The following is a 22,797-nucleotide window of genomic DNA, read 5'->3' on the forward strand; positions in this document are numbered from 1 at the left end:
GAAACCAAGGCATTTTGGTTCATTGGCATCTCCCGCGATGAGGCTGAGTCTTTGGGCTTCTCACTCTCTAACTGCAGGCAGGTCAGTGGTCTTTTTGTCTTCTACCGTCTCCTCTCCGGTCTCGCCCCCCCTGCTCTGTCTGCGATTTGTCGCCACCATATTTCCGCAGGGCGCTCAAGGTCTGCCAACCACCCCCTTCTGGTAAAACTACCAAAATCACTGCTCACGTACACTCTTTCATTCCTCTTTTTCCCACCTTTGGAATAAACTCCATCACTCTGTTCAATCCCATTCTTCCCTCCAGGCCTTCAAAACAGCTGTTCACCACCACCTCTTATCTTCCCCCATCCAAATCCTCGATCTTTTTGACCCCCATTAATCCACCCCAAACCCACCTCCTTCAAATTCCCTGCTTTCCTTCCTGAAAGTCCCTGTCATGTCCATCTTTTATACCCCATGTTCCCTGCCCCATCCCTCTCCCTTCCACAGATCTCCTAATGTCTGTTCCCCACTGTTTTGTCCTTCCCACTCCCGCCCCTCTTGTCTCATGCCCCCTTGCTGTGCGTTGTGTGTTAGCTCTCATACGAGCCTCAACAAGGTATACAAAAATATATTGTTGCGAATTCGCGCCCGCCGGCGTGCGAACGGCCACGTGACTCGAATCGCGGCACGTCGCCCACCGGACGGACAATTCTGTCGTGACCCTCTCGGACTAACGCCGGGAGCTAGTCACGGGTGGGCCTTTCGGCCTCACCACGATCGTGTCAATCGGCCACCCGCGTGGGATAGGGTTGTTCGCCAAACTCGACCTACCTAAGTATCCACGCAACTGGTAGACCGGGCGATCGCACCTCGCCGCAGGTCGACTCCGGACACGGGCCGCTTAAGCGATCCGTTCCGTGCTATCGGGATAACCGAGCGGAGTTATCGTCGGCCTTGACGGTTCCGATTAATTATCGGGCGTATTAAGCCCACGACGAACCCGTTACGTGAAGCAAGATGGAGATTCAATTAAAGAAAAGACGAAGCGAAACGGGAAAACAGTTCAATATAATGCACATTTATTCCGCGGCACACGGAGAGCACACATATACAGCCAAACAGAATGCACAATAAGCAAATGTAAAACAACAACAACAACAATGCAGAGCTACGACCGACTACGCGAGCACACGGCAACACTTAACAGTTTTACATCCCAGACTAGCGCCACACACACACGTTTACACAGAACCCAAAAGAAATGGAAGTAGTGACTTCCCTGATCGCGTCGAGTCTTCCTGCGACCGCAACTCCGAGCCCCTCCGGCGTGCTCCGCGAGCTCGTGCCGCGTGTCGCTCGTGTGGTCCACTCGACTGTACGGACGGGGTTTCGGGGAAACGGACGGGGTTTGTTCGGCGCTGTTTTCCGCGCTCGCGCACGGGTCAACGAAGCAAGGCAGGAACCACAAGCTCGCGACTCGAGCCAGAAGACGACCATGAAGACCAACCCTCGACTAACCACTCACTCCAACTCTCTACCAACCAACCCAACAACCCTCAAGGTCCGTCCTGTCCGTCTTTTGTAGAGCGGGGCTCCGCCCCGTTTTCGGCCCCGCCTCCCTTCGAGCTTCTTGGAGAAGCCTCTCGAAGGGGGGCGTGACCTCTCGCTTTCCCTCCACCCCGCGCCGTGCGGGGGCCGGGGGAGTCAGTCTTGGCGTGGAGCCAGGGAATTATTCCCCCAAAAAGAGGCCCCCACCCTTTCTCACCTTTGACCCCTGCATCGCCCCTCCTCCACACCGAGCATGGAGAACCTAGACGGGAAAAACAGGCGGGAAAACCCCCGAGCATAGCCGTTGGATTCTGTTTGTGCCCGGAGATCGTAACCTCACAGGGCCTGCTGAATGGCGAGTGGTGAAGATGTGGTAGCGTAGTTGGTGGAGGTGGCGTGGTTGTAGTGTAGTTGGCGCTGTGGTGGGGTTGGCGTGGTTGTTGAGATGCTGTTTGTTTGAAATAAAAGATAGAACAGAAAAAATGGCTAATTCGAAGCGTCACAGCCCGGATGGATCACATAAATTCCCTCTATACAATGGGTTTGGGCTAACTACACATGTACTTACAGAGATATCTCACCTACGGGACCTGAATGGTGGTTTGCGAACTTCCACAACCACAACAATATTTAAAAATCGGAAAACTAATTTGTCGCTTAGCAGTACTTTGGCTCTGCATTCGTCCGGATCATGCATGCGCAGAGAGAAGTGAGATAATGTACTCTGTCTGCCTGTCTGGCAGTCAAACAAAATGGAAAAATCATTCCAAACAGGAAAAGCTGTTTTTAGTGATGTCATAAAGGACACAAACAGACATGAAGAACAAATGTAACGTGTTACATAAGATGGCGTAAAAGTAACACAACAATGGTGGTAAACGACCTATAAAGTGTTTCTTTTATTTAAATTGAATTGTATACTTGAACAGTGTAGAACACAAATCGCCTTTTTAAGACTTTCAAAACCTTTCCGTTTAGCAGTAGCTGGATAAATATTACAGCATTTTAAATCTCAACCAATCAAATTTCCCTGCTCATAGACCCTTCCCATGTCCTCCTTTCTCAAGACTGTGTGGGGTAAGATGTTCTATGAACTCCCGTTACCTCCGCTACCGAAGCTGAAGGAGGTTATGTTTTCACCCCTTTTCTGTCTGTTACTTGGCGAAAAAAAAAATTGAATATATATATACTTTTTTTGCAAGGTATGCTGGTCTGTAGAATCTGTCTGTCACACGATTTTTGGCCACAGTTTTTAAGCAGTCTATTTGAATTTTTTTGTGTGTGTGTAGGTGACCGGCCAAGGGGGGCAACGCTAAATTTTGGTGAAGATCTGAATCCAGATCTGAATTTTTGTAATTCTTCACCATTTAGAGATAGGGCCAAAAAGGATACAAATTGTGTGCACAATATCTCAAAAGGTTATGGATGGATTCACACGTAACCCGGTGGACAGGCTGGTAGTGCCACTTGGAAGAATTGATTCAATTTTGGTGAAGATCTCATTCTGGATCTGGATATGATAATTATTTGATTTTTTTTTTAGGTGATTCTTCACCATTGAGAGATCAGGCCAAAAAATGATACAGTACTGTATAGCATGATATTTCAAAAATGTATTGGGCCTGATATGTTCTCGTGGATCAGGCATTACATGGCTGAGGCATGTCCTCAACCGAATGCTCTTCTAGTTTTTACAGTATTTCTGTTTTCAAGACTTCTGCACTTCACACATTGGTTCAGTATTTGGCTTGAGAGTGCTTTTGTACCTTGAAGCAGTTGAGCATTTATCTTCATCAAACTGCTACCCCATTCCATGTAGCATTATTATTATGTTTATTTGTTGGTGTATGTTCTTTGAAAGTCTTTATTTTACCCCATACATTGTAGTGTACTACTTCCCGTTTTCACACCAGTGGGTGCCGTCCATATATGTTTGCTGGGGGAAATTTGGACATGTGATTATAGGTATTTCCAGGTTGACAACACCTCTCCTCCCTCCGCATTGCCATTTATTTTGGAAAACTGTTTAGTGTTTTATTTCTCTGGAGGAGGCCTCAAACTTTAACCAAAATGAAAACCATGTTTGTTTGCATCGGGTCTCCATTTTAACTGCAGTTGTGAAGAGGAGCATTCTGTAAAAAAAAAATTGTTTTCTTTGCAAACTTCAGGAGAGCATGGTGAAGCATTGCTGTTGACATTGTGGAGCAATTTGTTCAGAACTTTCATTTTTCTATTACTCTATTACTCACAGCTTTGGTTGTTTGGCTAACGGGCCATCCATCTGGGTGAGAGGTTGTCCTGGTCGGAATGTTCACAACATCGAATAGTTCTGGACAAATTATTTGCCAATGACATTGAAAAGTGCTGGTGATTAACCTTATTTAATTAACCAAATTCACAGCCTTCACATTGTTTGCGTAGCATAAAACCATCCACCTCTTTGCACCATCAGAGCGTTTGCTTTTGAACGAGGTGGCAGGACATCAAATGCCGTACTTGAGCGGGCATGCCATATTGGAAAGCATGTATTGCTCAAAGCTGGCACAAGATAGTTGACTTTTTATTTATTTGATTATTTCCAAGAGTGTGCCTTCAATTTGGTGATTCATCCAGTGCTGTTAACTTGTGCTTCTTTGCCATGGCATGAGATGTATGGGATGTTGTGTGACGAAGCTGATCCCACAGTTGCAACTGGAATAAGGCTGGCCTTGTGTTTTGTACTAAGGCAGCATGTTGTTAAATGTTCCACCTGGGCAATAATCATTGGAGTCAGAAAAGTTTTGTTCGCTCAACTTAATTATTGATTCGTGTGACTTCTCTCGGAACTTGGCCCTTCCATTTTGATTTATTTTTATATGCCGTCGAAAGTTTAACAGGCTGTTTGGTCGAGTGCTGAAAGACATTTGATTCTTTCTCCACCGGCTGATGTGGGTTCAATCCCCGTGGCTACTTGTTCTCGTGAAATTTGATCTGCAGGACTGAAACTAGTTGGTTTAGGGATTTGTCTTGTTTGTTACTTCCACCACTGAAAAGGAGGTTATGTTTTTCACCTCTGTCTTTGTTTGTTTGTGTGTAGGATATCACAAGTGGACGGTATTCGGATGAAATTTTGTGGACGGGTTCAGTGTGTGACGAGGACCAACTGATTAGATTTTGGTTAAGATCCGGATCCAGATTCGACGACTAGAATTTTTAAAGTGATTCTTCACTATTGAGAAATAGGGCCAAAAACGATATAGTACTGTATAGCATATTTCAAAAATGTATTGGGCCCGATATGTTCCCGTGGATCAGGTATTACGGGGCAGAGGTATGTGCTCTACCGAGTGCCCTTCTAGTTTTTCTTGGGTTTTTAATTAATTTTTTTTTAGATCTAGAATTTCATAAAAGCAGATAACTACGACAAAAAAAAAACCAAGTTGTCTGTACAAATTCTGTGAACACTCGATTTTGACTCCGAATGTAAGCAGCTGCCACTGTTTAGAATTTAGATGATCAAGCATGACTGAGAATTTTCTGCTTACTGACTCTTTTCAAAAGACACGAACTGAAGAAAACAGGAACCGTTGCCACATCAGGAGATGTTGACTTGGAAACTTTTTTTTTCCTCCTCCTCTCTCTGATTGATGCCATCTTCACGTGAGCATCTGCTTTAACTGTATAGTTTGTATTAAGGCAACAGTAAACATGCATTACAGTTGAATGAGTGGTATGTTCGTTGGCGTGATGATTAAACATCGTAAGCTGCTTTGCATATTGAAAGATGTGGACGTCAAGATGCGTTTTCAGTTCTCATTGCTTTTTCTTTTCTTATCCTTATGATGTTGTTCTTGCGAACCTTATGGATCGATAGTGCTCCTATCTGCTGTTACTTTTCGATCTGGAGAACGTTTGATATTACATGATGCTCTCGTATTTCCCAGCATACCAAGAGCTCTTCTTGGTAGACCAATGGATGACTTTTGGAAGCCCTTCTATTTGGGTTTTGGGACACTCACCGAAACATTTTGCCGAAAACAAGTGTGTGTAGATCGGTGTGCATCAAGAATATATTATGAGGTGTAAACTAAGCGAGAAAGCTTCATTTTAAATCGCCGCGTCTTGTAATAAATTCAGATTTTAATTGTCACGAGGCCCAACCTTATTATCAGTGTTATTAGTTTCAGTAAGCAGGCTGGGATATGTCTAGACAGCAATTTTGAGGTCATGCACCATGTCGGGGGAGGGGTACGTGGGCGGAGAAAGAGTCCATGCATGATGATCCAATCTAATCTTGGACAATTTTTTTTCTGTTTGTTGCATCATCGCTGAGGTGCAGTGAAACTGCTGATGCAGTGCCTCATGGCAAGGGGCATTGTGGTTATCTCTATATACTGCAAGTGGTGTGTCACTTGTTGGTTCAGGCTCTCGATTTACAGAACAGTCACTTGATTTATAATTGAAGACCTCAGCTAATGGAGTCAACCCAGAGCATGTCGATTCAAATGACTCGCATTGTGGAGAGGATTTGCGTGTTTGAGAATGGGGAAACGCTTCTGAAGTTCTTCATTAGGCCTATGTAGTTTCATTGCTCATTCAGAACTACAATGGGAAACCCTTGTTGGACTTGTTCTTTATTTAATTCTTCTTTACTTTTTATTTATTTTTAAATCTAGTTCTGTCAAGTCGTCGTTGACTTTTGGTGACATGATCATATTACTTCCAACCATATCCTTTTTGCTCCCTGAAACTCCGGCAGAAACCGCTTGGTTCCAGAACTTTTCAGCACAATGGAAGTATTATTATTATAACTAGTGATGCGAGTCCACAACCATCCTTAACCATGTTGTGGAACATTAGCTGAGGCCCTCACTTTTTCACCTTTTATTTTCTTTTAAATTTGCTTTCTCAGCAACCGCTTGAGCGATTGACGCGAAGTTTTCAACATTGGAGCGCAATAATTGGGTGGAAAACATGGCCAGCATTCCAAAAAGTCTGTTTTATGTAGGCATGGGATACGGGGTTTTTCACGAATCAGGAATAAACGGCCTTGACCTCATGCTTCAATATCCTCATGCTTAAAAAATACAAAAAATATCTGAGATTATCTTGTAATCTGCTCTCTGTCCATCACGCTATCTCCGAAATGGTTGTGCAGAAATTCAACAAATGTGATAGTTATGATCACCACACGGCAAGGTGTGAGAGCGGTATCATTTTTGGCTATGTCCCAACCCTGTGCCCCTGGCGTGGTATCAAAAGGTCAAATACCAAAAAAAATCAATTATGGGCAAATTTTAAACATTTTTCAAAAAATTAATATTTGATTATGCAATCAGCATTGGGAGATGCATGAAATATATAACTATTTCTTTTGGATTTGATCCCCAATTTCGGGTCATGGATCACAACAAGATATTAATTAATTTATTTATTTATTTAAAACTCAAAATTTGATAATGGGTCATTCCTGGTGGAACTTTTCGTCCGCTTATGACTTTGCTTGAGGTGGGTCGTGTGGGGATTTGTTATGGTGTGCCATCAACTTCACTCTAGTGATTACCTCCTCCACTGAAGGTGAAGGAGGTTATGTTTTCACCCTGTCTGTTTGTCTTTGTCTGATTGCGTACAGGATACCTCAAAAAGTTGTGGACGGATCCGGATGAAATTTGGTGGGCAGGTTGGGTATGTGACAAAGACAAACTGTTTCGATTTTGGTGAAGATCCAGATCCATATGTGGATACATATATATATATATATATATATATATATATATATATATATATTTTTTTTAGTTATTGAAGTGATTCTTCACCATTGAGAGATAGATTGGGCCAAAAAATGAAATGTCTTGCATGATATCTCAAAAATGTATTGGCCCCGATATGTTCTGGATCAGGCATTGCATGGCAGAGGTATGCGCTCTACTGAATGCCCTTTTAGTTATTATTTGATATATATTATATTGTTGTGAATTTGTGCCCGCCAGCGTGTGAACGGCCACGTAACTCGAATCGCGGCACGTCGCCCACCGGACGGACAATTCTGTCGTGACCCTCTCGGACCAACGCCGGGAGCTAGTCACGGGTGGGCCTTTCGACCTCACCACAATCGTGCCAATCGGCCACCCGCGTAGGATAGGGTTGTTCGCCAAACTCGACCTACCTAAGTACCCACGCGGATGGTAAACTGGGCGATCGGACCTCGCCACAGGTCGATCCGGACACGAGCCGCTTGGGCGGCCCGTTCCGTACTATCGGGATAACCGAGCGGTGTTATCGTCGACCTGGACGGTTTAGATTAATTACCGGGATGTTGCACCCACTACGAACCCCTTACATGATACAAGATGGAGATTCAAATTGAGAAAAGACGAAGCGAAACAAGCACAGTTCAACAAGCAAGCATTTTATTACGCGACACACGGAAAGCACGTATATACAGCCATACAGAATACACAAAAAGCAAAGGCAAGAAGAACAGTTGACACCGACCTAACGCGTACACACGGCAACACTTACACAGTTTTACTTCACAGACGGCGCCAACACAAATTTACACAAAAGCAAAAGAAGGAAGCCACCCTCACAGACAAGGAGGCAGACAGGCCCGTAGGCCAAATGTGCGCGGGACCTAGAGGAGCGGCCAGGTCCGCGAGACCGGGGAGGTCTTACCCGCGTCCTCGTGACGCGTTGGCGGGTAAGCCGCAAAATGTCCGCGCCGCTGTGCCCCGACTCCGTGCCCCTGGCGTGCTAGTTGGCACCACGTTTGGGGTGGGGGAGGAACGGGGCCCCCCTTTGCACTATCTCAGTGGGTGAAGCGGAAATTGTTGATGCCCTGGGGGAGGGGAGCGGCTGGCTGGCTTGGGTCCCGCGACTAGACGAGCGATCCCCAACACCGCAACCTCGTTGTCGACCGCCGTCCTCCTTGCCTCAGACCCGAGCTTCTTTGCCCTGACCCGCCGCCTGCAGCTCCACCGCGCGCACTCCACCTCTTCCGGCTCAACTCTCAACGCTCCACGCTCCACGCTTCTCGCTCAACTCCCCCAGTTCCAGACTCTCCTCGCGAGTCGCCTTCCGCTCACACCTTTATAGCTCTCAGGAGGCGCCGATATGCAAATTCCCGGATCAGAACGCGATTGGAGGCGGGGCCACACTGCCCGACGCTCGCCCATTGGACGGAGGAAAAGGGGCGTGAAGCCTTCCTGATCCGAATTTCTCTCCCGTAAAGAATCCACATTCATCGCGCTTGGAGGCGGGGCCACACCGCCCAACGCTCGCCCATTGGACGGAGGAAAAGGGGTGTGAACCTCCCCTGATCCGAATTTCTCTCCTGAAAAGGCACCCATTTGTATCCCGCGGCTTGACGCGTTCGGCATCAATTACCGAACGGGCCCTGGACAGTACGACGTTTGGCGTTGACTGGCGGTGGGGTCGATGGTTGTGGAAGGAGAAAGGCGGTGGTGGGGGGTTTGCTGTGGTGGTTTGGTGGTTGGCGGGCGTCGTTTGGGAATGGCGGTGAAGCGATGTTTGCGGGATGGAGTTGTGGAGGTAAAGAGGTGAAGGTGGTGTTGTTTGAGTTTGTTGGCGGCTTAATGGTCCAAAATAACGATAAAGAAAAATGGCTGACTCAAAGCGTCGCAGCCCGGATGAATCACACATATTCCCTCTAAACAACAGGTGTGGGCTAACTACACATGAACTTATCGATATATCTCACCTGAGGACCCTTTATGGTGTATTGCGAATTTCCACAGCCGTAACAATATTAACGGTGCAGACAGCTCAGACAGCATGGCATCTGCACTCCATCTTGGATGGAAAAACCTATGTATTTTGCATCGCTGTGTGCTTCATACTAACCGAACACACCATTTTGTTTGTACGGCACGTTGCTAAAGTGATTGCGGTTTTGGTAACTTATCTTTGGGTCAATCGATTTCACATGTAAACAAATGTGGTGAAATTTAACTCCACTCACAAATTCAACATGTACATATCGGTTTTATGCTATCCCGATCTCCCCACCCCACCCTCGAGACATATTGAGATTTTGTTTGAACGATTTTATAGTATCGCACTGCTGTGGTAGCCTCTGCTCTTATTAATGTTTCAAAGCACAACCCTCTTCCTCCACCCCCCCCCCCCACCACCACCCTACTGAAAATTTCAAAACGCAACACTCGATGACATTGCAAAATCTTTTCATTTTGACAATCTTCCCACAATGTTTGATTTGTCATCTTATTTGGACCGACACCTTTTGACACAGCAACAGTCAATTCCCCATGAAGTTGAAATCCCTTTTGACCAATTATGGAGAGCATGTGAGCTCGAGGCATTGTTGCCGAGTTATCAGTGACTGTTTAACAGGAGTTTTGCTGCAGTTCTCAGAATATTTATTATCCCCACGCTTTTTTTTGGGGGGGGGGGTGGTGGTATTGTAATCGACCTTGTCTGTCTGTCATCTCCTCTTAAATGGTTGTGCAGAAATTCACCAAACTTGGTAGTTATGATCACCACATGGCACGAATGTCCAAGAGCAGTATCATTTATGGGCAGCGCCCCCTGCGTTGGGGTCAAAAGGTCATAGACCAAAAAAAAAATGCAATTATGGTCACATTTTAACATTTTTCAATGAAACTTTGTAAATGCAATCAACGTTGTGGGATGCATGAAATATGTAATGATTTTTTGTGGGATTTTTACCCCCGGTTCATGCCCCAAGGAGTGGGGACTTCAGGTCCCAAGGGTCAAAACGAGGAAGAATCTTTCACTCAAAATTTGACATTGGGTCATTCGAGGTGGAACGTTTTGCCATCTTTCAACCTTGCTTTCGGTGGGAAGTGTGGGCATCTGCGGTGACGTGCCATCAACTCGACTCGACTCTATTATATGTATTTTTTGAACTGTTGAACTGTTGAAGTGATTGCATGCTTCCTGCACAGGAGGAATGTGTTGCTTGTCCCAGCAAAATTCACCTCGTAGTGTGTGATCGTTGGGCAGAGGCTAATTAGGGATTACGTTGGCCTCATTAGTCCTATAAATACTGCAAAATCCCATGAGGAATGCAGCTTCTGCAGAGGATTCAGGTTGGAACTTACTATTGGTTCCACAGGCGAGCGTTTGTAAGAACAGACGAGTCTGTCAACCTGTGCATCATCAAATCTTTCCACCCCATCGTGTTTTTTGCACATAAATTTCTCCTGATTGAGTGTTTTTGAAATCCTTTAGTTGTTTTTATTAATTTATTTATTCACACTACAAAGTGATGCAGATGCTATTGCTTTGAATAACACATGACTGGTTCATGGTTCTTTGGAGCGAGCTCAAAATGCTTCTCCAAAGATGTGTGTCCAGTACATTGTGGATCATTTGAAGTGTGCTAGGAATCCCCCATTTGACTTGTTTTGATCAGGTGCCTTGCATAATGTCTACCAAGTTTGAGTGAACAAAACAGGATTATCGACCTGCTTGCTTTAATGACCACAGGAAAAAAAGAAATGTGTTATGATAGTTCCTCATCCTAAGATGCTGTGAAGGCATTCATAGTTGACCACAATGTGTGCACTGGCATCACCTGTAAATGGGGTCTGTGTTGTGCTCACAGAGTTGGCCAGGTTGGGAGCTTTCTAAATCAGCATGTGTCGTCGTACCATTTGGGTAACTCGTCTCTTGGTAGTAGCGCCTGCGTGTGACTCGGGTTACCCTGCCAAATTTGCAGTGGAATTTGGCCAGTGTGCTGACACCCCCCCCCCCCCAAAACCACCACTATTTGCAAAAGAAACCATTTGATCTTGAACGTTCGCTAGCAGACGGGACACCCAGCTTCGAATCTCTTTCGAAGGATGGCACACACCACTCATTGATTCGTTGCAGTGTGTCCAAGGCACAGCAACGACTGTTTATTGTCAGGTTGGAAATCAAACCCAGGGTAGACGGCTCGGCTCAAATGTGTGCGTGCGACGTCTGAGCTGTCCTTTTTACTCAAAATATGAAGTGGAGGAAACGGTTCATCTTCACTGGAGTTCAATTAACAGTGCACTTGGAAACAAGAAGACAAGAATGGTACTTGGTCGGTAGAGAGGATACCTCGCCAGGCTGAACAGTTTACGTTTTGTAGCCCACCGCGAGGCCGGTTCTGCATCCGGACCTCAACAAAATTCTAATCAACTTCTCCGTGTCACGAAGCCAACTCATCCACCAAGTTTTTTTTTTTTTTTTTTTTTTTTTTTTTTTTGTCGTAATCCATTCACAATTTTTTGAAATATTCTGCTATATATCATTTTTGGCTGATCTCTCATTGGTGAAGAATCAATTTTTAAAAAATTCTTGGATACGGCTGGATCTTAACCAAAATCTAATCATTTCATCCTCATCACACAACCCAACTTGTCCACTAAATTTTGGCTGAATCTGTGCATTATGTTTTGAGATATCCTGCTCAGACAAACAAGCAAGACCCAGGTGAAAACATGACCTCCGCCACCTTTTGACGGAGGTAAATATAAAGAATACTTTTAAACTGGTGAAATGTGAAGTGCTTGTGGCATTGCTATTGTTATTACCCTTTGCTGGAGGAGAGGGTATTTGTATTTGGGTTTGTTTGTTACTTGTAAAATCGAACAATTTTCATTTACATTGGTCAGTAGATTTTGTTATTCTGTCTGTCTCTCTCTGTCAATCGCCTACAGGTCATAATTCTAAACCGATCGTCATGAAACTTTACCAAGTTGTTGAAGTAGTCTCAACTGAGAAGCCCATTGATTGAGGTCAAAGGTCATCTTGAGGTCAAATTTCTAAAATCGTCATTTTTCATCTGATTGACTTGAAATTTGAACAGGATTTGCATATTGCGTCACTTGATTGGGAAACTATTTTTGAGGTCAAAGGTCAACTCGAGGTCATACTTATAAAATCAATTTCAGTCTGAAAAATAATCAATTTTCATGCAATTGACCTGAGCTTTGATTAAGATTGTCAATTTTAATCTTAATGAAATGGACAATTTGATGTGTCCATGGCAACCTTTGGAAGGGGAGGGGTGGATTTTGCAAGTATCGAGCAGAACATGATGACTTTTTCTTGTCTGTCTGGTTGTTTTTGTTTGTCTGCACAGAACTTCAGTGTTTTTCTCTGCAACAGCTTGTCGGATTGGCACAATTTTCACCATCAGAGTGACTACTCGTGTAGAATGTTTTATTGATAATTATGATGTCATAGGTCATGTGGTGTGGCAGACATGTTGGAAAAAGGAAAACCTTTGGACCTTTGTATCTCTGAAACCATACCAAAGAAAAAAATTGAAACTTGGCAGGTATTCCACCTGGGGAAGAAGTATGATTGGTTTGTGATGTCATATATGTGCCTTCATTCTGAACGTCATTGCATAAGTAGAACGCTACATCCGATCAGCGTAAAAATTTTTGAGGGTCATTTTGGAATAAAATGGTCCACAGGGAAAAAACAAAAAATTGGTCATATGGTTTGGCAGCCATATATATATATATATATATATATATATATATATATATATATATATATATATATGTATATATATATATAATTTTTTTTTGGCCGTGTCACGTTGCGAACGCTGGCTCTAAGAGAACTCTGCGTTGTTGTTCTTGTTGTTCTTCTTATTCTTCTGGTGAAGACAAAACCTTTATGATGAGGCTCTTGGACACATTTGTTCTTGTTTTAGCCATGTCGCGAACGCTGGCTCTGAGGGAGCTCCGCGTTGTTCTTCTTGTTGTTCTTCTTCTTCTTGTTCTTCTTCTTCTGGTGGAGACAAAACCTTTATGACGCGGCTCTTAGACACATTTGTCCTTGTTTTTTAATCTTCTCTGAAACGGCTAAACATATCGAGGCAAAACATTACACGTCTGACCGCCTATCCATGAGTAACAAAACGTTCACACCTACGATGTCATCGGTCGCATGGTCTGGCAGCCATATTGGATTTACCTTAAAACCCATAAAACTCTTCTTCAGAATGGCTGGACAGATCGAGAGGAAACCTCACACATGTTCCCCAAGCTTCGGTGATGCCAGGGTGTTCACGAATATTTGGTCACATCGTCTTGCAGCCATGTTGGATTGAGCAAAAATTATTTCTTTTGAACTGCTTCATCGATCAACGTGAAACTTCACAATTATGATCTAGTATTTATGGGGAATGCAGGTTTTAAGTTTCAACCTGATCGGACGCATAGTCTGGCTGCCGTATTTATTTATTTATTTTGATATAGGTGATTGATTTTTTTTGTTTGTTTGTTTTGTTTTAATAAGGTTCACTTGGCTGTGACTGGATGGGTTTGAGGGTAGAGGAGTAGCAGCTGAAACCCGAATCCTATCCAGGTTCCTCCTCTTTGCTTGTTTGGATTCCTTCTGATTACTCGAATGCAGTACTTGTACCTATTTGGTCTTCCATTTTATTTGAATTGAATTGAATTTATTTTAATCCCATTCTAAATTCAGTTGAATAATAACAAACGTCATGGATCAGTGTCAGGTGTCCGATCAAAGCGGGACGTCTTGGTACCCGGGCATCAATGCCAGAAGTTACAAAGTGACAGTTTTAGTTATATCTATTATTAATTCTGCAACACACCAGTGCGCAAACACCACACAAAACAAGTCCTGGCAAGGGTCTGCAATCTCTGGTTGCTCTTTTTCTTCTTGTTGTTGCCTCCACTCAGACATCTAATCTATTGCAGGCGACATCTTATACCTACGGCCAGAGAACTCTTTCGACAATACACATGCAGAAGTCGGGAACATTGTGCTGTCCTTGTACAGTGGTCTTTTCGCTTACGGAGGCTGGTAAGGTTGTTCACTCATACCGAACTGCTTGCACATGTCATTGTGCTGTGTGGATGTAGTAAAGGGTTTCTGTTATGTTCTTTGACGAGTTGCTCTGTTGTTGGGTCATCTTGTTTATGGGTTGAAGTCGAGCTTTGTTGTTCCATTGTGAATAGGAATATAATCCCGAGCTGGAAATTAAAAATAAAATTGCTCATGTACCTCCAAAGAAACTGAACAATCAGCGGAGTTAATACAGCATGTGTACAGTTCATTGCTTTTGGGTGTTTAAATTATTATGCACACATTGTTACATGGTTATGAATGTTTGTTAATTTACTATTTTGATATCTTCAAGGAATTACCTGAATTTTGTGACTGAGGAGATGATCGAGCCATTCAAGTAAGTTGGTACTACTCATTTTCTCGTTTTAAGCATTATCTTGTCGGCTGGTTGAGAAAATATTATTATTATTATTATTTTTTATTATTTTTTTGTATTATGTTGCATGGTTATGAAGGTTTATTTCCTTTGCTATCTGCGATGGATGAGGGTTGTTTTCACCCGTATGTTTGTTTGTCTGTAACTTGTGAAATCGTAGATTCGCAAGTACATTGTTATTGGTTTGTCTGGTCAGTGATTCTGTCTCTTTGCTTTCAGGTCACAATTTTTAACCGATCTTCATGAAATGGTAGTTGGTCATAAGCTCGAAGCCAATTGATTTTGATATGAAAAGATCAATACAGGCCAGAGGTCAACAGCCAAGGTGCAATTTCTAAAATTCTCAATTTTCATCGGATTGACTGGAAATTTGAACAAGATTTGGATATCCGGTCACTGAATTCAACCACCAACTCTTTTTTTTTATGGTCAACTTTGTTTTAAGGATTTCACAAGTATCATGCTTTGCACGACATCTTGTTTGATTGTTTGTGTGCAGGATATCTCAAAAAAGTTATGGACGGATTCGGGCGAAACTTTGTGGACAGGTTGGGTGTGTGACAAGGACAAATTGATTCGAATTTGGTGAAGATCCGAATCCTGATCCGATTGCGAGAATTTTTAAATTTTATAAATGATTCTTCACCATTGGGAGATGGGGCCAAAAACGATATGTAGCATGATATTTCAAAAAGTTTGGGATGAGATGTGACAAAACGAGGTGGATGAGCTGGTTAGGTGACGAGAACAAGCTGCTTTGATTTTGGTTCAGATCCAACCTATCGGTGGGATATAAAACATAAACTGTGCTGCCTGGTGAGTTGGTTCAACTTGATTCGGACATCCCACGAGCCATTGCTGCCTGTCGAGAACCCAAGGAATCATGGATGGATGGATGGATGGAGGACGGTAAGGTGGTTCGCATTTGGACCATGCTGCCCCTTGCAAAGGACGTCTTCAAACTCAATGTGAAGTGCACTTGTGCAAAAGTCTGTCGTGCAAGTGCAAGAAGGCTAACTTGAAATGCACACGTCTGTGTAAATGCACGAGATAAGGTGTTAGAAGTTTCCAATTCCAACAAATATATGGTCCATTTTAATATATTTTTCAGTCGTTTTTGGATTGCATAATACTGTTCAAGCAGCTGTTCACCACCGGTGGAAATCGATTGTTTTATTGTTCAGGACACAATTCATAACCCAACGCAACACTTGTTCTTCCATTTAACGACAAATAAAAAGTTTCTGTATTCGATCACGTCCAAGTGATCGCTGAAAAGTGTCTCGTATGACATGTTTTTACGCCGATGCCATCAAAATGATGGCTTCTCATGTCAATATACCTGGAATATAAAAGTTGCTACTAATCATCCCAAATCTTTAGAGACCTCTATGTTCAAGTCGGATCATTGGTTCAGAATTTACAACAGTTTCAATATTTTACCTATCCGCCTGGGAATGGGGTGGGGGGAGGTCGGGTTTCCCCCATGCTTGCCATTGCCCCTCATGGTGGTTGGTTATTGTCCACTCAGACCAAAATTGTTCTCTAGACAACCTACAAGGCAACACCGAAAAGTCAACTTTTGCATCAACTTGAAATGAATGAGGGTCCGGGCACTCCACTAATAGTCGACACCCCTGAACAAATTACGAATTCCTGCTCTCTCAGTTGAGTATCCGACATCGGAGTGGCGATCCTTCCAAGATTGTAACACCGAGCCAAGAAATTGCTTTGGAAGAACTGACGCTCTGTGTAGAGCACTGTGCATGAGTAAATGTCAACACGTGTGCTAACCATAACCACTCTTGGTTCGAAGGGACCATGCCTGAAGACTCCCTCATCTCCTTTCTCGAGACGTTTGGCATTTCTCCGTCATTTGTTTGAGAGATTTTGTTGACACTAAATGATAGCTTGGTCCATGTTTTTGAAAATTCATTGTGGCCCAATTTGCTTGCAATCATGTTAAATCGTTTAATATCTCAGCAATTCTGTGTTGCTGTGACCTTGATATGCAAGTGATTAATATAGATCACACCACGGCTTGAATTTCTGCATGGTAATCTCGTGGTGTCCTTGGAAAGTTTTCCAAATGTTCTCTGTGTTGCTTTTGCCAGCAGACAGGCAGAGAGACAGACACACAGACACACAGACTTCAAATATTTTGATTTATTTGAGAATGTGTTTTACTATAAATCACCCTTTTTGTGATTTTGATTGCCAGATTTCAAAGAAAGTAATAAAAATTTCTTGCATTTATTTCTGTACCACCAGAAGAAGCACTTTAATACATTGCCACTTCTTTCTTGTAGAAACCTCCCGCGAGCAATCATCATTTCGCTGCCTATTGTTACCATCGTGTACGTGCTCACCAACCTTGCGTATTTCACCACACTCTCACCGACCACCATGATCCACTCTGAGGCTGTCGCTGTGGTGAGTGACAAGGAAGGGAAGGCAAGGTCTGACGATTAATTTGCTTCATTGTGGAAGAGGTGGAATGTCGTTGAAAGGGGTTTTAAACTGAAGGCTTCCATATGTTTACTCTACTTATTGTCATGCTGGATCTTTCTTACTTGTCATCTCAAAACTGGAATTATCAACTGGAATTTTTATCTCATTTTGCTTCCTTTTTTTTCTCATATCAAATTGTGTAATATATATATATATATATATATATATATATATATATATATATATATATATATATATATATATATATATATATATATATATATATATATATATATATATATATTACATATACATATACAGATATATATATATATATATATATATATATATATATATATATATATATATATATATATATTTTAAACATCAATGAGGTTGTATTTTGCTTTTTACCCCTCAGCCTGAATTGGATAAGGGGTATTGTCGTCATCGGCGTTGTCCGGCGGGTGTCCGGGCGTCTGTCAACTTTTGGTTTCCGTCAATTTCGAGGAGAAGGCCTTGTCCGATTAAATCCATTTTTGCAGGGTATGTTGGGGTTGAGTCGAGGAAGGTTCCTTTCGAAAATGGGCACGCTGCGATTTTCAATGTGGCCTCCATGGCAGCCATATTGAAATTGGTTTCCGTCGATTTTGAGGAGAACGCCTTGTCCGATTAAATCCATTTTAGCAATGTGTGTTGGGGCTGGGTAGAGGAAGGTTCCTTTCGATAATCAGTGCGATGCGTTATCCAATATGGCGGCTAGGGCAGCCATCTTGAATTTGGTTTCCGGACAATCACTTGAGAACGGCTTGACATATTGATTTCATTTTTGTATGATATAATTGGGGTGGTTAGAGGAAGGTTCCTTTCGATAGTCAGCGCAATCCGATATCCAATATGGCGGCTAGAGCAGCCATCTTGAATTTGGTTTCTGGACAATAACTTGAGAATGGCTTCACACATTGATTTTATTCTGGCGAGGTATAATGGGGTTGAGTAGAAGAAGGTTCCTTTCCAAAATGGGCATGCTGCGATTTTCACTGTGGTCGCCACGGCAGCCATCTTGAAATTGGTTTCCGTCAATTTCGAGGAGAACGCCTTGTCCGATTAAATCCATTTTTGCTGGGTGTGTTGGGGTTGAGTAGAGAAAGGCTCCTTTTGAAAATGGGCGTGCTGTGATTTTCAATATGGCCACCATCTTGAAATTGGTTTGCGTCAAGGGGCTGAGGGGTTACGCCCGCTTTGCGGAGCTATTTTTATTTTTTTATGAGCAAAAGTCCGTGGTAAAAATACGACGATATGAAAAAGGAAGCTTTTTATTCTCATGCTGGTTGAAAGACCTCAAAAATGGGAGGTCAGGCCAGGTATGGGAGCATACACTGGAGCAGTATCCACTTTCCACCAGTAGTCAAGGGGCTACCGTCTGGCCATCCCCTAGGCAGATGCGGAGCCCATCCCCATCTCCTTGAGATGCTGATTAACCTGCTGCAACCAAGAGGCACATGGTCGGTCCATTGGCCTCCTCCACTCACGAGGCGCCCTCGCTGAGAGAATCTGGTGAGCAGGATCGGCATCAGGAAAGCGAGCCATATGTCCAAAGAGCCGCAGCTGACGCTCACGGACTATGCAGATAACAAATCTCATTTGAGTCTCTCTGAGCAACCGCTCATTGGACACAAAATCTGACCAGCGATAGCCAAGGATTCTCTGAAGAGACCGCGTACCAAAGGAATTAAGTCTCCGTCTCAGATCCCTGGTCAGAGTCCAAGTCACATCCGTAGAGCACCAAGCCTGGAAGCACCAAGGTACTGAAGACTTTGACTTTCGTCCTCCCGCACAGGGACCGACAGTGCCACACCCCATTATACAATGAATCCATGACTTACCAGGCCTGACCCAGACGTCTATTGACCTTTGGCTCACAGCTAGCGGAGATATGAATATCACTGCCAAGGTGAGTGAATCTCTCTGTGACCTCAACATCCTCATCACAAATGGGCACAGACAACATAGCTGCATCCCATATGTCATTGAAAGCCTTGATCATAGTTTTGACCCAGGAAACCCATAATTCCAGCGGCTCTGACTCCTCATTCAGAACCAAAAGCACATCCAGTTGCCGCAAAGATGACTGCATCATCTGCAAAAACAAGGTCAAAGATCTTGACATTCCCAAAAGATGCACTGCAGCTTGATCTCTCTGACATCATCCCCAGAATCCAGTCCATACAAGGGCTGAAATGTGTGGAGGCCACTACACACCTCTGACGGACTCCAGTAACAACTGGAAATAATTCAGAGATGGTATCACCACATCTCACAGCACTCTCAGTCCCGGGGTATCGTTCAGACAGATTGATCAGTCTTGGTGGCACCCCAAGAAGACCAAGAATCCTCCAGAGGGCATCCCGATTGACTGAATCGAACGCTTTGCAGAGATGAACATAGGCTGAAGGCAGCATCTGCCAAACCTCTTGTCTGCGTTGGGTGAGGAACCAAAGAGCAAGGATAGGGTCAATCGTTTACCGATTTGGTGCAAAGCCGAACTGCTCTGGGCGCTGGTGCTCAAGCAGATGGTGGTGAACCCCATTAAGTATTATCTAAGCAAAGACCTTGCCTGGCACTGAGAGCAGCATCACCCCTCGGTAGTTGTTGCAGTCTTGGCGATCACCCTTCCCTTTCCAGAGAGGGACAACAAAGCCCCTCTTCCAGTCAGTTGGGATGACTCCTGTGTTCCAGGTAGAACATAGAATTGCATGCAACGATGTGAGTACTGCATTTCCCCCAGCCTTGAGAAGTTCAGCATGGATTCCACAAATTCCAGTAGCTTTATCCCATTTCAACCGTTTCACCGCAGCCTGTGTTTCCACAAATAAAGGTGGACCACAAGTGATTGGAAGATCAGCAATAGGGACAGTCACACCCCTCACATCCAACTCAACAGCTGGTGGATCAGCCTGGTACAGCCGATCAAAGTAACCCCACCCAGTGGGCCTTCACTTCAGACTCCTCTGTCAAGAGCCCACCACCCTCTGCTCTAACTGCAGTACACCAAGGGATGGAGTTGGAGGAACACGTGTAAATTCCCCTGTAAGCAGGATGAGAATCACTTGACCACAGGTGATGTTCTACCCCCTCTCAGATTCCTCGTGCATAGGCCTCCTTGTCTACCATTAGCGCACGTACAGTTTTATGCCTCAACTCCCTGAACAACTCAGGTCTGCCATCAAGCCTGGCCCTGCGACTCTGGTCAATGGCATTCAGTATCCCTTGAGAGATAAAATTCTTCTTCGCCCCTCAGTGAGTTCCAAGACATCCACCGGCAACATCCAGGATGGTGGTCTTGAACGCACTCCACAACTCTTAAGGATTCCTCAGAACACCCAGACCCTCCAAATCCCCACTCAGCCTGTTCACAAACTCCTCAACTATCTTCTCATCCTTGAGCTTGGCGACATCCAGCCTCGGCTGGGATGGTACCATTCTCCCAGATCTAAGCTGAAACTTCAGTGTTGCGAGAACAAGCCTCTGGTCAGTATTGAGGAACTGAGCACTCTGGTAGACCCTGCAGTTTTGGATCATCCTCCAACGACCATCAATGAGCACATGGTCAATCTTCTTTGCCAGGTCCAGCGATGAGCCTGTGGATGCTGAAACCATGTAATGAACTAGCCACCCTAAGTCCACAACTTCTTGCAAAGCCAAGGAACTTGGTGCTTTTCTGGTTCACTGTTCCAGACCCATGGGGACAAACACATGTCTCATAACCATCCCCATCAGTGCCAGTGGGCATTGAAATCCCCCAAGACTAGAATACTATCTCGCCTGGGGCACTGATCAACCACTGACTCGAGCGTGGCATAGAATGCGTCCTTCATGGTGAGATCACTCGCCTCAGTCGGAGCATATACAGAGACCAGTGAAATGACGTCCAAGGAGTGACGAATCCTCAGTTTCATAATACGCTCATTGACCGGTGTCACCTCAATTATCATTGGAATCAGCTTATTGAACACAGCTGCAGCAACTTCTTGGGCATCGTGACCATCAGAGCGACCAGACCAAGAGTAGGTGTAACCGCCCGCCATGATCTCGCCACCATCTGGTCTCTGAACCTCAGAGTGCTGCAATACCGATGTTGAAAATTTCTCGAAGAAAGATTCTCCTTTAGGGGAAACCCGATGGCTGTGCAGCCACTCCAAGCAGCGGGAAAGTGTGCTGTAAAAAATGACTGCACCATCTCGAGCGAGGAGAAACGTCACCTTGCAAAGAGACATGATTATACACCAAAGGAAGAAGTCGTAAGGGTATAAACTGTCTCTCCATCCAAGACAACACTCCAGACGCGAAAACTACAAACGGAAACCTGGAGTGTTGAGAAGGAGATCATCCTCCAATGTAAAATGTATTCCATACACGAGACATGGGGGAGGAAAAGTAAGGGTGAGAGGTTCAGGAACCAACTGCAAAAATGAAATTGGCTACTAGGTGGAGAGAGTCCCCTTTGATAAATTTGAGAAGGTTTGTTCAACAATTAAAAGATAGCTAGATAAAGACAGAATAGAAGAAATTGCATCCAGGGCAAGGCAACAAATGGTAAGAGAGATTACAGCGAGGGGAGCTCCGTCATCGTTTGAAGATGAAAAAAGGGATGGCAGGGATTTGGCCGAGATGGCACGAGAGGAAGTTCTGGCTGTGCAATGAGACTGGGAGCCCAACCCCGACATATAACCGGTCCAAATGTGGCAAAGAAAGGTGGTGTCCCTATGAAAGGGAGACAAAACCAATTCAGAGACTAGGACCAGGTAATTCAGGCACAGAGGAAGGGGAAAAGAGTGTAAAATGTGGATGATGGTAGAAAGACAAGGGAGAGCAACAGAATGAGGGGGAGGAGGGTGAAAATGAGAGCAGCATAGGTTGGAAGAAGTTGGCCAACAAAATAGAAGAGATAAAACTAAGAGAGAGTCCAAAACTCCATCGCATTGAAAACAACACAGACAATAATATTTGTGAGGTGGACCAACCATTCAATGACAAAAATGATTTCAACATCATCCACCTTTTATAGAAATCAATAGCATGTGTTTTGCAGCAGCACTATTCATTCAAGAAAAAAATAACAGGTAAACAACACAAGAAGAGGAAAAAAAACAGGCTTTACAAATGGAAGCCAAATCCCACCATGGAAACAGAGATTAGAGATGCAAAGAGAGCAACTGAGGTAGGAAGTAGGTCAGATACAACAATTCAGGAAAGAAATCAGAAGGCCAAAACTAAAAACAAAAAAAGAGTCCAAAGAGTAAAAACAAATAGAAAATCGAAGACAAAGACCTCGAGTGCTTGGGTGCTGAAAACAAACTCAAAATAGAAATGACAGCAAGGAAGGTTAAAAAAAACTCCAAAAACTACCGTATGAGGGAGCAAACAATAGGAGAAAACGAAACCACATGTTTGAGAGTAACCCAAAGAGATTCTACCGCAAATGAGGGAAACAAAAGCAGAATGTATCAACTCCCCCTGAAAAATAAAAGCAAGAAAAATTCTGGAAAGGAATTTTTGAAGATTGAAAGGAACATCACAAGGAATCAGAA

General features: G+C 43.9%; 1 protein-coding gene across 4 annotated transcripts in view; it reads left to right on the top strand.

The window, feature by feature from the left end:
- Positions 1-22,797, top strand: part of SLC7A5 (solute carrier family 7 member 5) — a 96,014-nt gene that overhangs the window by 32,821 nt on the left and 40,396 nt on the right. For all 4 annotated transcript variants that reach the window (XM_085889012.1, XM_085889011.1, XM_085889014.1 and 1 more), the window contains exons 4-6: positions 14,229-14,334; positions 14,672-14,716; positions 17,065-17,188. In XM_085889012.1, the coding sequence (XP_085745138.1) occupies positions 14,229-14,334; positions 14,672-14,716; positions 17,065-17,188 (275 nt within the window). The remainder of the gene's footprint in view (positions 1-14,228; positions 14,335-14,671; positions 14,717-17,064; positions 17,189-22,797) is intronic.

The sequence above is a fragment of the Eptatretus burgeri genome, chromosome 7 (assembly GCF_056783735.1).
Source record: "Eptatretus burgeri isolate ZD-2024b chromosome 7, Ebu_testis_v1, whole genome shotgun sequence".
Lineage (NCBI taxonomy): Eukaryota > Metazoa > Chordata > Myxini > Myxiniformes > Myxinidae > Eptatretus > Eptatretus burgeri.